The following is a 13,271-nucleotide window of genomic DNA, read 5'->3' as shown; positions in this document are numbered from 1 at the left end:
AGGATTTCTAGAATTCAGTAAGAAGATGATAAACAGTACAAATTTTTTAAAAAATTTCAGGGGCGGGAGTCAGTGGGGGCAAAAGATCCTAACATACACTTAAAAGGAAGATAAAGAAATGGCAGATAAACATATGAAAAGATGTTCAATAACAATAGCTAACAGGAAAACAAAAACTAAAACTCCAACTAAATATTACTATACATCAAATAGGATGGCTAAACCGAAAAAGGTGGACAATAGCAAGTGTAGGCGACGATGCAAAACTCTCACACACTGCTGGTGGGAGTATATAATGGTCTAACTATTTGGGAAAAGTGTTTCCACTTTCCTATAAAGTTAAACACACATTTACTCTGTGAGCCAGCAATTATATGCCTAGATGTTGACACAAAAGAAATGAAAACATACCTACATAAAGACTTGTGCATAAAATGTTCATAACAGCTTTACTCATAATAGCCAAACACTGGAAACAACCAAAAGGGCCCACCACAGGTGAATGAATAAACAAATTGTGGGACATTCACACAACGGAATACATCTCAGCAAAAAGAAGCGAAATACTGCTACACACAGCGTGAATGAGTTTCAAAAACATTAGCCTCAGTGAAATAAAGTTTTGCACAGAATGGCATATATTGTACTACTCCATTTAGTTGAAGTTCTAGAACAGGTGAGACTAATCTCTGGCGACAAATCAAAACAGTGTTTGGGTATAGATGATGGGGGACTGATTGAGAAGGAGCAGATGGAACTGTCTGGGTGATGGAAATGTTCTATATCTTCCTAGGGGTATAGTTTACATGGTTTTCTGCAGTTGTTAAAATTTAGCAAACTGTATATTTAAGATCTGTGCATTTGCATATATGTAAGTTGCTGCTGCTGCTGCTAAGTCGCTTCAGTCGTGTCCAACTCTGTGCGACCCGTTAGATGGCAGCCCACCAGGCTCCCCCGTCCCTGGGATTCTCCAGGCAAAAACACTGGAGTGGGCTGCCATTTCCTTCTCCAATGCATGAAAGTGAAAAGTGAAAGTGAAGTTGCTCAGTCGTGTCCGACTCTTCGCGACCCCATGGACTGCAGCCCACCAGGCTCCTCCGTCCAAGGGATTTTCCAAGCAAGAGTACTGGAGTGGGGTGCCATTGCCTTCTCCGTATGTAAGTTACACTTAAATAAATAAGGAGTTTCCTTGGGCTCCAAAATCACTGCAGACAGTGACTGCAGCCACGAAAGTAAAAGACGCTTGCTCCTTGGAAGGAAAGCTGTGACAAACCTAGACAGCGTATTAAAAAGCAGAGACATCACTTTGCCAACAAAGGTCTATAGAGGTCTATAGAGGCAAAGCTATGGTTTTCTCATGTATGGACGTGAGAGGTGGACCATAAAGAAGGCTGAGCACTGAAGAGTTGATGCTTTTGTGGTGCTGGAGAAGACTCTTCAGAGTACCTAGGACTGCAAGGAGATCAAAGCAGTCAATCCTAAAGGAAATCAACCCTGAATATTCTTTGGAAGGACTGTTGCTGAAGCTACAATGCTTTGGCCACCTGATGTGAAGAACTGACTCATTGGAAAAGACCCTGATTCTGGGAAAGATTGAAGGCAAAAGAAAAACGGGACGGCAGAGGATAAGATGGTTATATAGCATCACTGACTGAATGGACATGAATCTGAGCAAACTCCAGGAGACAGTGGAGGATGGAGGAGCCTGCTGTGCTTTAGACCCTGAGACGGAAAAGAGTCAGACATGACTCAGCAACTAAACCACCAGCACCACCTGCATCACAGGGTTGTTGCAAAAAAAATAAGGCAGCGAGAGACCAACAGTCTTACCTAAATGATTCATCAGGCCCTAATGGGACATGCTGTATTGCACAGTGGATTTTATGGTGACCCCCAAGTCACAGTAGAGGTGAAATGAGGGGAGAAAAACCTATCAGCCACTGAAAATGGCTGTTATTCAGTGAAAGCTATTTACCCAGAAGTTTCATCTATAGAGCAGCTAACTCCCAGAGCATGCCAGGGAAAAGCATAATTATTGCTTATCTGTTAAGGACACTAATCAGTATGCCCAAGTTTCTTCTGTACCACTGCAATATTGCATTAAAACAGATGGACAACTGCCCTAGCCTTAGCTTTTAATTAATGAAAATTCAGAGTTAAGAGACATACTCAGACTCTCTTTCGAATAAGGGCTCTTCTGACCACCTGCCTGTCAAGTGTGGGGAGACCTCAACCCCGATCTTAGAAAACAGCCTTCTCAAGGGAAGAAATGCGCACAACTGGGCCACCACACTGGGCCGTGGCCTATAGCTGTGGTCTCCATGGTTTCAGTGTTCTTCAGGGATGGAGAAACCAAAAAGCAGGTCTGACTTCCAGCTATCCCAGACACACCCTGCGTTTAAGAGAACCAAAACCATACTGGCTTGGCTATCAACCGGCCACCAGAGCTGAGTGCGGGTGAAGGAGGGAGAGGGGGACTTGGATCCTTGGGTCCTCAGAACTCCTTAAGGAATCTCCAGTTTCTTTTTCTTACCATCATGTGCCATGAGAATTCAGAGCTTAAAAAATCTGTTTTTTTCCCCAAAGTATGCAAATACTGGTTCATAAGGCCTTGGCGCTGAGACAGTGGAAAATGAAGAACCAGAGCCTGTTGTTTCAATGAGCCCGGTCTTTCGGGGGCTGCGGTTGCACAGAACTGGAATAATAATCATTCTTGGTTCAGGACACTCATTCCTGCTCCATGTATGTGAAAGTCACTCAGTCGTGTCCGACTCTTTGCGACCCCATGGACCATACAGTCCATGGAATTCTCCAGGCCAGAAAACTGGAGTGGGTAGCCTATCCCTTCTCCAGGAGACCTTCCCGACCCAGAAATCAAACCGGGGTCTCCTGCATTGCAGGCGGATTCTTTACCAGCTGAGCTATCAGGGAAGCCTGCTCCATTTATGGCACATCTTTTAAAGTTAACGTAAAAAGTGCCCACCACTCTCTCTTGAATCCTGTCCATCATGCCCTTGTGAAAGCTTTCCTGACTTGGCCAATGAAACCAAGGCAGGGAGAGAATTTCCTGAAGCCCTCGCCACCTCCCTTGGTGCAGATTTGATTTAGGATGCAGAGGCAATCACCTTTCCCATGCCAGAGGCAGTACCCATAGGCTGGTTGCCCACCTAGATTACCAAATAGCTTCCCTGCATGGGGCTTTCCAATCTGCGAGCCTGATTTATTTTTTTCAATAAGAGAAAAGATGTAAGTCCCTTTGAGCAAACTATGTGTGATATATATCACAATATTTATTTTTGGTAGAGTAATGGATCAGTCTTCGGGGAGAGCTAGAGAAAAGGCATTTCTTGAGCTCGGATATAAATCAGTCACTCTGAAAACTGCAGGGAATCTATATTCTTGCCCCCCTGCTAACAACAGTGTGAAATAAGCAGCTGACTTTTAGAAGTCATTGCACTATGTGTTTCTAAACCTAACACTAAGGACAGAGTTAAAGATGTGAGGCCTGAGAAATGACTTCTCCTGGAACACCTGCATCAAGTCCCCAGAATAATGGTGCAGCTCAGGACGAAAGTAGAGACCCACCCAACCTGTGGTTGTTAAGCTGTAGACCCAGTGGGGACAAGGTCTAAGCTTTGCTCTACTTGCAGTCCTCTTAGTTCTAAGAAGCACTTAAAAAGAAAGATGAAGTGTATGACTGGGCATACAATGTGAGGGTCTCCCAAGGGACCTGTCCTGTTATTATAGGCCAGTCTTCTTGTCTATATTAAATGTATCATAGAGCAGAAAACACATCAGGAGAGAAACTGAAGGACAAGGGGGTAAAAATCTTCAGTGGATTTTCAACTCAAACAGAGCTCTTCGAAGGAAATCTATTTAAATCTGAGATGTTCCTAATATTAATTATCCTGAACATGTCGCAGGCTCAGATTCACATGCTACAAAGAACACAAAGCCTTTTAATTTTCCTACCTGTCCCCGAGACTAGCAGTGATAAATCAGATACACAGAGAAACCACATGTGACTAACAAACCAGCCCATTAGTGGGGAGCAAAGATCGTCTGCCAAGATGACTTATCTGGACATAGTCACACATCATAACCAGCAATGTCCTGGAGGCTTAAGACAGCAGGCATGGAAGGCAAGAGCTGGGGCACTCCTGCCAAGTCTCAGGACTCCAGGGTAACTCAGGCATCCTCCAGATGCCTGCTATCCAGGCATGAAAGATTTTACTCACGGCTGCCCCCTCCCCAGTCCCTTCAAGTTGCACTTGGAAAATTACTGCAACTTCTAAAAGGCTTCTTGGGTCACAGAGCTGCTGAGCCCCCAAACCTTGCTATGGTCTCTGCTCTGCAACTCTTGGAATTCCAGGTACCCTCAGGAAGAAGACCTGGCCTCTGCCACCAGGAACCTTAACTGTTAGTTAAAAGATCTTTACTGTAGCCACTCATTCAAGTATCTGGGCTCCAGCGAAATGTCAGATCCTATCCTAGGTGCTTGGGCAGATCCATAAATAAAGCAGGTGGGAACGGATGGGAGAGAAAACTTCCCTAAATGCCAATCCCTTCATTTTACCATGAAAAGTGAGGCCCAGTGACAGATAGAAATTTTCACCTGAGATCAGGGTTGATGGCTTGGCTAGGGCCTGAACCCAGGCTACACACTCAAGATGACTATGACATACAGTGGTGCATAAGAGCACATTCTTCATACAGGTGAGGGGCAGCCCCGCTCTCACTGCCCAATTCCCTTTAACAAAAGCCCCCTTTACTGGGAGGGACAACTGAGGTTCTCTAGATCAGCAACCAGCCATCATCAGTAGGACCCAACACTGTCTGAAACCTTTTATCGGGATGTAAGCCCGGCAAGCTATTCACCCCCAACTCTTGTCATGTGTTCAGTTCAGTTCAGTCGCTCAGTCGTGTCTGACTCTCTGCGACCCCATGGACTGCAGCACGCCAGGCTTCCCTGTCCATCACCAACTCCTGGAGCTTACGCAAACTCATGTCCACCGAGTTGGTGATGCCATCCAACCATCTCATCCTCTGTCGGCCCCTTCTCCTCCTGCCTTCAATCTTTCCCAGCATCAGAGTCAGCTCTTTGCATCAGGAGGTCAAAGTATTGGAGCTTCAGCTTCAGCATCAGTCCTTCCAATGAATATTCAGGACAGATTTCCTTCAGGAGGGACTGCTTGGATCTCCTTGCAGTCCAAGTGACTCTCAAGAGTCTTCTCCAACACCACAGTTCAAAAGCATCAATTCTTGTCATATGTGAGAAAGGTCTATTGAACTTGAATAGCAGCCTACCTATGACCCTAACATAATTATAACAATAATTTCCTATATTATCATCAGATCTGTAAGGGAAGGCAGTCTGCAAGCTGTTTCTCATTCTTACCGACCCCTTTACTCCCCAAAATGAACCCAAGATGAGGATCTGTCACTGTTCAGTCCCATCTCTAAAGTTCAATACATGTGACAGGAATACTTACCCATGTGGTGCTAGGGATACAACAGTGAACACATCACGATCATCAACAAGAGCACAACACTGTCCCTAATTTCAAGGAACTGAGACATGCTGAAAACAGGGCTGGGAAAAGCCCAACTGCTAAGGAGTCCCCGGCCAGACTGGCAGTCTACTTGGGGGCCGAATCTGGAAGCAAGAGTTTATGTGACCAGTCTCTTTTCCTCTCTCTCATCGCACTTTACAGAAGGAAAAATAAGGTCCAGGAAGGAGAGGAGGTGGCTTGTCCAAAGTCAGACAGTTGATGATTGAGCTGACACTTGAATCCATGTTCTCTGGGTTCCCCTTTTCACCACACCGCCTCCTCCAAGGTTCCAAAATTACAAGTGAGGAGAAATCGTTGGTTCCAGTGACAGATGGTTTCCTGATGTGTGAACAACCAGAACAGGCAGCCTCAACCCATCTTATCAGCAGAGACCTTGTGTCCACGTCCATCTCTCACACCAGAATGTTCATAAGTATACTTCATCGATCTAGAGCCTGAATGTCCAGTCTTCATTCACTCTCATTTATCACCCCCTCTGAATCACTCCTGATGCTTACTTTTGCTTTAAAAACCTCATCTTATAAGAACAGAGCCCTTTTTATCTGATGCTAGCTCCCCCTCTGTTCCTGGGGTCTAATCAATCCATGTCTGGAAATAAACAAGCCAGGGAGGAAAGCAGCAGTCCCTTTTCTGAAAACAGGCACCTTTCTAAAATGATCTACCTCTGGGCTTGGCACAGATAAGAAATTTAAATGAGAAGGAAATAAAGACATCCTCCAGCAACAGTCAAACGCATTCCTCATCAGGTGGGACACCAGGGAAGTTAACTCTGTGTTAACAGCTAAACCAGACACTGCCCACATTTTTTTGGGGGGGGGGGGTTATTTGGGGAGGTTGGGAAGGGAGGGGTTCAAACTCAAGACACCTGAAGAGACAATAGGCTTCAAAATATAATAGCATATATAGTCCTGTCCCCTCTGTTCTGAAGAGCTTGAGGTCTTCAAGACAGTAAAAGAGGGCTCTTTGAATTGAGGGCTCTTTGAATCTGTACCTTTAGCATTGAACAACTAAAGGTACAGACAAGCAGGCTTCTATCTACTACCAGAGGTGTACAGAGACGCCAGACAGAAAGATCCAGACACCTGGCAACTAACACAGACCTCCACCCATTGTGTTACTTTATACTCACCGGCACAGCAGAATTCCCACACCTCCCACCATCCCCAGCCACTGCAGTAAGTCACTGCCCACAGCTTTTGCCCTCGAGGGAGGTTCTCTTGGTATAGAGGGGCAGAACTTGGTTCCCCATTAGCCAGCCCACTCTTCCTACCACGGCTCCCAACCAGAGGCTTTCAGAAATGGGTCACAGTCTTAGATGCAAATGCAGAAAGCACTGCTTCCAGAGAGGACAGTAGTTAATTCTTAATCCTTTGGCGGATCTTTTTGAAAATCTAATGGCAGCTCTACACCCCATGAAAAACTGCACGCATGCACTTTATATGTAATTTCACTGGGAGTCACTGCCTTCCAAGGAGGTCTGAAAGGGTTAATGTGCTCAGAGGCAGTTTTGGGAAAGGGAGCTGGAGTGGTTCAGGTGAGTATTCAACAACACAGCTCCTCAACCAGTGGGGGAGAAATGATGCCCCTTTCTTAGCTACTGCAAGTTCCAAGCTTCAATTAATCTTTGGGATTTCAGTAAGAATTTGGAAACAGTGCACACTCACACACAAGAAGCAAGGACTCATCTTTGTGATTTCCAATCCTGACATCACAAAATGTCCAGTGACTGCTAGTTATTCAGTAAGACAGAGTCTCCACAGGGCTTAGCATAGAAAGCTGAGTAACAACAGCAGAGATAACTAAAGGAGAGGTGGGCTCTGGGAGCGAGGGTAGACTGGACAAGGGGAGGGGGGCAACTCAGCTCTCCGCTGGCTCTGAGCAGGTCTTGGCAGGGCAGGTCCTGACCCTTGCTGCCTGCTCTCCCTGGAAATCGGAGCAGACTTGCTGACTGCTCTGCAGCAAACCAAGAGGTCCAGATAGAAGCAGTCCTTTCCTTCTGGGTCCACAGAGACAGCGGAGCATCTTCTCGATTCTAGGGAGGAGACCCTGGCCCACTGCTTGCCCACAGCCCCCTCGTGGTCCGGGGGTGTCACTGCAGCCCCCTCCGCAGTGCTGGGCAAAATCCTCACACAGGCGACTCCAACAGCAGGCAGCTCTAACAGTGGTTAAGCAGAACATTTAGTTATCAGTGGTGGCTTGGCAACTGTCTCCAAGCCATGGTGAGGCTGCATTTGCTTTTGGTGTCTTAAACTAGGACTCAGATTCAGACTCAAAGTGATCCATCTAACCCCTCTTTGGTACAATCCCTACAGGAAACCAGTCCAAGACCTGCTTCATTAAGCCAATAACCTCAGAGCTTCTGTATCATTACCACTGCCTTATTGATCACTGCTCCTTGTATCACATGCAATTATGTACAATTGTTCCAAAGCTCGATAGAAACAGTTAGCAAGAATGTAGGACATCTTCTGGCTTGTGGGTTGCTGACTAGATTACAAAATACTTGCAGGACATGAAGTATCCCCCAAATTCTGGATTTCCAGGTAGCAGATCCTAAAGGGGTTTAGGAGATGTCATGACTTAAGGACTCACAGTGAGAAAGAACATGGCCCTTGGCCCCTTCAAACAGAAAGGGTGCCCATTAATGAACCCCACTCCCGTATTCTTGCCTCAAGGCTCCCCTGGACAGAGGAGCCTGGTGGGCTACAGTCCATGGGGTCGTAAACAGTTGACGCCTGAAGCGACTGAGCACACATGTATGCATGCAACAACTCCACAGAAATCTTATTAGCATCTCCAAAAGGGAGGGAGCAAGGCCCAGCTGGGCTCAGGACTGGACTGGAAGGGCCAAAATCTGGGGGTGAGGGAAAGCTGGTCTAGGGCTTTAGCTACCATCCATCAGGAATGCGGATGGTTAACTGAACCCAGCACTGGAAAAGTGTGCAGGAAGGAGTGAAGGTGGGAAGTTTGGGAGGAGGGCCTCGAGTAGGTCAGGGAGCCGGGAAGTGACTGGGGGTGAGTGAGGATGGATGGGAGCACAAGAGCGTCTTTTAAAATATTCCGTGGAAGGAGGAGAGTCCTTACCTCCTTGATTTTCTCCCGCTGGGTCTGAACTAGGCTCTGGGGCTCCTTACTCCTGTCGGCCCTAGTCCCCAGGACCGGGTGGCGGAGGCGGCTCCGGAACGCCTTGAAGTCAAAGCTAGAGGGGACGCTCCCCTCCTGGGGTCTGAGGGCCGTGGCGCCGCCGCCCCGGGCCGCCGTGGCCTCCTCCCGGGGTCCGGTGGGGTGCGTGCGGCGCAGCCAGCCTTTCCTACGCCGGGAACTGGCTTGGCTGCCGGGGTCATCCTCGCCCGGGGCTGGAGCCGCGGGGGCCGGGTTGGGAGGTGACTCCTGTCCGCGGGCCCGCGGGTGGCTGGCGACTTGGGCCACTGCCTCCAGGCTGGGCTGCTGGGTCCGAGGGGCCAGGAAGAGGCGCTTGAGGCGAGACGAATTGGGCAGCAGGAACAGGGCCCCGAAGCACAGGGTGACCAGGCCGGAGAGGAAGAGGAGGAAGACGAACTTCTGCGGCAGCCGCAGCCCCCACGGGGAGGCCGGGACGAAGCCGGGCACTTTCCTCACGAGCATCGTGACCGGGCACGGGGCTGGGGCACGCTCAGCTCCGGCCGAGCTCCTGAGGTCCTTGGAGTCCAGGCACTTGTCAGCAGCGGGGCTCGGCGAAGGGAGGTCGTCGAGGGCGCGCCGCCCGGGGTGGGGGTCCCTGAGAGTTTCGCCCTTTGGGGGGCTTGTTCCCGAAGTTCAGAGAGTTTAGAGAGAGTCCTCCCGCGCCAGGACAGGGGGAGCGGCGGCGGCGGCGGCCTCGGCGGGGCCCGGGCGAGCGAGGCAGGAAGGCTCGGGGCCCGGGCCCGCGAGGGTCGACCGCGGGCCGCAGCCTTCCCTCCGACCGCCGCGCCGCCCCTCCTCGCCGCGGCCGGAGCCCGCGGGGCCCGCGCCCCTTCCCGCGCTGCGGCCGCCACCGGAGCCCGTCACATGCCGTCCGCGGCGCCCAGGCTTGTCCGCGCGGAGGGGCCCCCGCAGGCCTCGTCCCCGAGCCGAGCCGCCCTCAGCAACCCCCAACCACCCCGGTCCAAAGTTTTAGCCTCAGGAGCAGTTTCCAGAAGGGGTCGACTCCCGGTGGCGGGGGGACTACGCGGCCGGGCTGTCAGCGGCGCTCAGAGAGCGCGCTGGAGCGGCCGGGTCGCGACAGCGCCGGGGCTTTGGCTATCGGGACACGTCCACAACTTTGCTTCGCCGGTCGGGCGCCGGGGAGCTGGGGGTGGTGGTGGTCAGGCACTTCTGAGCCAGGCGGGGCAGGGTGGGGGGCCTTCAGACGGGACCTCGGGAGCGGAGGGATGCCTGAGCCAGGTCCAGAGCGCAGCGCAGTTCGCGACCAGCCGCGGCGGGGGCGGCTGCAGCTGCGCTGGGGACAGGGTGGGAGGGGCGGGAGTGCGGGCTCCCGCCCCGCCAACTCTCGGTAGGGCTCCGGGTTCCCGCTGGGATCACCTGTTCCCGGTGCCCGCCGGCTCCGCGGAGCGCGCAGTCCCGGCTGCGCCTCCCCCGCTGCAGCTGGCTTCCTCGCCGCGGCCGCTCCAGACGGGCCGCCGCCGCCGCAGGCTGAGCCGCCGCCGCCGCCGCCGAGCCTGCGCCCCAACACGCGCGCACACACCGCCCGGACGCCCCCGCCGCCGCGGCCGCCGCAGCTCGGGCTTTCACGGAGGCAGCGCCCGAGGCCCCGCCTCCCGCCGGGGCCACGCCCTCGGGCCACGCCCACTGCGCGCGCCCCGCCGTCCTCCGCCGCCGCGGCGCCGCAGCCCGGCCAGTTGGCCTGGCGACCCGGGGTGGGGAGTGGGCTGGGGCCTAAGCCCGAGTGCGGGAGAGGGCCCGGGACTCCAAGCCACGCCCCCTCCCTCCAAGGGCCGGCGCCGCCGCGCACACGCCCCCCCAGCCCACCAGCACCAATGGTCCAGCTGCGCGGGGTTGGCGAGGGCGGGGGGTGGAGAGCGGCGCGAGGTCATTGGCTGCCTCTCAGGGATCCCCGTTGGGCTGCGGTCCCCCATTGGTTAATGCCCAGCATTCGCCGGACTGGGAGCAACCGAGACACCCCTCCACCTCCGCCCCGCTTCTTGCCCCCACCCGCGTGGCTCAGGTTGTTGGTCCCCTGGAGCGGGCAGGGGACCCAGCCGGTCTGCTAGGGCTCCGGCGGCCGCTCGGTAACCTCACTCACCCCCTCAGTGCCAGTCCAGAATTGGCAGGGAGCCGGGGGCTTGCCCGGGGGTCCCAGAGCTTCCGCGGGAGCCGTGGAGGTGCTGCTGTGGCCGGCTGTGAGGAAGGGCTGGCTGAAGCCCCCGGCTAGGGAGCTGTGGCCACGGTTGGGCTGGGTTCAGGCAGGGTCTCCACCGGACGCCGTCCCCCCCACCCCCACCCCGCACCGGCAGACCACAACTCTTGTCTTCCTTTTCCTACGGCCCCAAACCAGGCCGGGGCCCCTGGGTGGGGCAGGGAGAGACGCTAACCGCAGCGGAGCAGCGTAGGGCAAGGAAGGAGAAAGAACCTTGGTCGTGTGCGTAGAAGACCACACACATCATGTGACATGCGTACCCAGATGCCTGCGTGTGATTATGTGCTCGTGTGTGTGCTTCTACGCCTAGGTGCAGACGCACTCGGAGATTACATGTGGGTGTGTCCCTACACACAAACTTACGCTTAATTTAGGTAGAAGTGATTTACCAAAGCGCACGTAGACGTATATGCATATTATACATGTACTAATTTACATATTAGTATAAATAGTGACACGTACACACATCCCCACATGATACTTACACAACAGGTCCAAGAAACACACGCGTGTACACACTACCAGGCATAGAGACACAGGTGTCTCCACCCCAAGGTTCTCACCCTTTTCTCCCTTCTTCTCCTCCTATTAAACCTAACCCAAGGCAAAGAAACACTGTGCTGTGTGGGTCTTTCATGCAAAACACTTTATAGAGACGAATAACAGCAGAGGGAGAGACAAATTAAGAGGTGTAATAGGCAAGAGGGAAAATATCTGCTTTCAGCTGCAATTTAAAATGAAATGCAGCGTTGATGAGACAGAAAATACTGCAGGGAGGCCTTTCCGACAGAAGCGGCCCAGGCGGCTCGCACCTTGTAAATCTTGCTTCTTCCCTGAGGCCTGTTACCGGTGGGACTCTGACATCCTTCTGCCTCTGGCCAGGCCGCTGACAGCAGACCCTCCCCTGATGTTTAAATACCTTTGGCATGTCAGTGTCTTTCCGTTGGAAAGAAAAGATTGCTCTGGGTAACAGGTGCAAATATTTTGGTCACGGGAGATGCATAATCTCTCCCCACCCTACAAGCACACCCAACTTAAAAATGTGAAATGCCAGGTGAGGTGTTTCAGTCTCTCATGAGTTTGACTGGCAGGAGTCAGGTGCCTGGAACCAGCTGTGAACATCAGAGACAAGCTTGCGTTCCACTTGGAAGCAGGAGCCCAGAAATCTGGCCAGGCTTCTTCCAATCTCCAATGCCCAAGCGTCTCCCTACTGGGACCCACCTTGGGCAGAGGGAGGCTTGTCTTTGGAGAATCCGACAGGAAGCCAGCAGGCACTGGAGGCACCCCACAGCATACCACATTGAGAGTGTAGGGGAAGTCACTGCTCAGTCCCCTGAGAAGGGAGGACCCAGGAGAAGGGGAGGAGGATCGGCAGAGTCTCAGCAGGCTATTTGAACTAGATCCTCACTGTGATTGTGACACAGTGACCAATCTCTGGTATGCTGGTGAGCTGGGGAAGAAAGTGAGGCTGCAACAGGATTCCACGGACAGCCTACAAAAAAACCAACAGGGCCTGGGAGGACAGCTCCATTTCAAACCGATGTCATGTTGGTGATTTCATGACGCTGGTGATCCCGTAACCTTCTATAATCTCGCTAGCAAGCTGGCTGAGGGCCCATCTGGAGGTCCCATTCCACCCCCATATCCCTAACCCTTGTAGACCTCACACACATTATGGCTCTTCTCTCACTGGATTTTTACTATTGACATGCTGTCCCACAGCAGACTTCATCCCTCACAGTGGGGACCATGCGTGGCTTGTTCACCTCTCTAACTGCCCTAAGTCTTAACTACAGTGTCTGGCACATGAGTGTTGTGTTTGGTGAGTAATGAATGAATAGGTGTGGGAGTGGATGCCCATTTCACAGATGAGGAAACTAACGCTGAGGAAAGAGAATAATAATGAACCAAAATTTTCAATGTGCTGAACACGTGTTGCTTCATTTACTTTCAGAACATTCCAATGAGGTAGATATTATTAACAGGCTCATTCTTACAAATAAGAATCCTAAGGCTAGAGAGAGATTTAGGGTAAGTTAACAAGTATCTTTCTCAGTTCAATTCAGAAACTCAAGTGGGACTGGGAACAGAAATAAATAGCATTTTTAAATCTATTCTGTCAACAATAGATTTTTATTTATTGAATTTTATTTATTGATTGATTTCTATTTATTAAAATTAGATACTAGTCATTGTTCTAGTCTCAGGTTGGTCAAAGATGAGCAAAGCATGGTCCCGGTCATTATAGATTCATTCTCAGTAAAGAGCTATTTACTGAACACCTACTATGTGCCATGGGCTGGGGAAAACAGCCTTAAATAAGG

General features: G+C 51.5%; 1 protein-coding gene across 1 annotated transcript in view; it reads right to left on the bottom strand.

Annotated features, from left to right (window-relative positions):
* MAN1C1 (mannosidase alpha class 1C member 1) overlaps positions 1 to 10,296 on the bottom strand; it is a 148,372-nt gene extending 138,076 nt beyond the window's left edge. The window contains exon 1 of the mRNA XM_043909287.1: positions 8,658 to 10,296. Within this exon, the coding sequence (XP_043765222.1) occupies positions 8,658 to 9,197 (540 nt within the window). The 5' untranslated portion in view covers positions 9,198 to 10,296. The remainder of the gene's footprint in view (positions 1 to 8,657) is intronic.
* Positions 10,297 to 13,271: the final 2,975 nt, after the last annotated feature.

The sequence above is a fragment of the Cervus elaphus genome, chromosome 8 (genome assembly GCF_910594005.1).
Source record: "Cervus elaphus chromosome 8, mCerEla1.1, whole genome shotgun sequence".
Lineage (NCBI taxonomy): Eukaryota > Metazoa > Chordata > Mammalia > Artiodactyla > Cervidae > Cervus > Cervus elaphus.
This window is presented reverse-complemented; position numbering and strand designations above follow the sequence as displayed.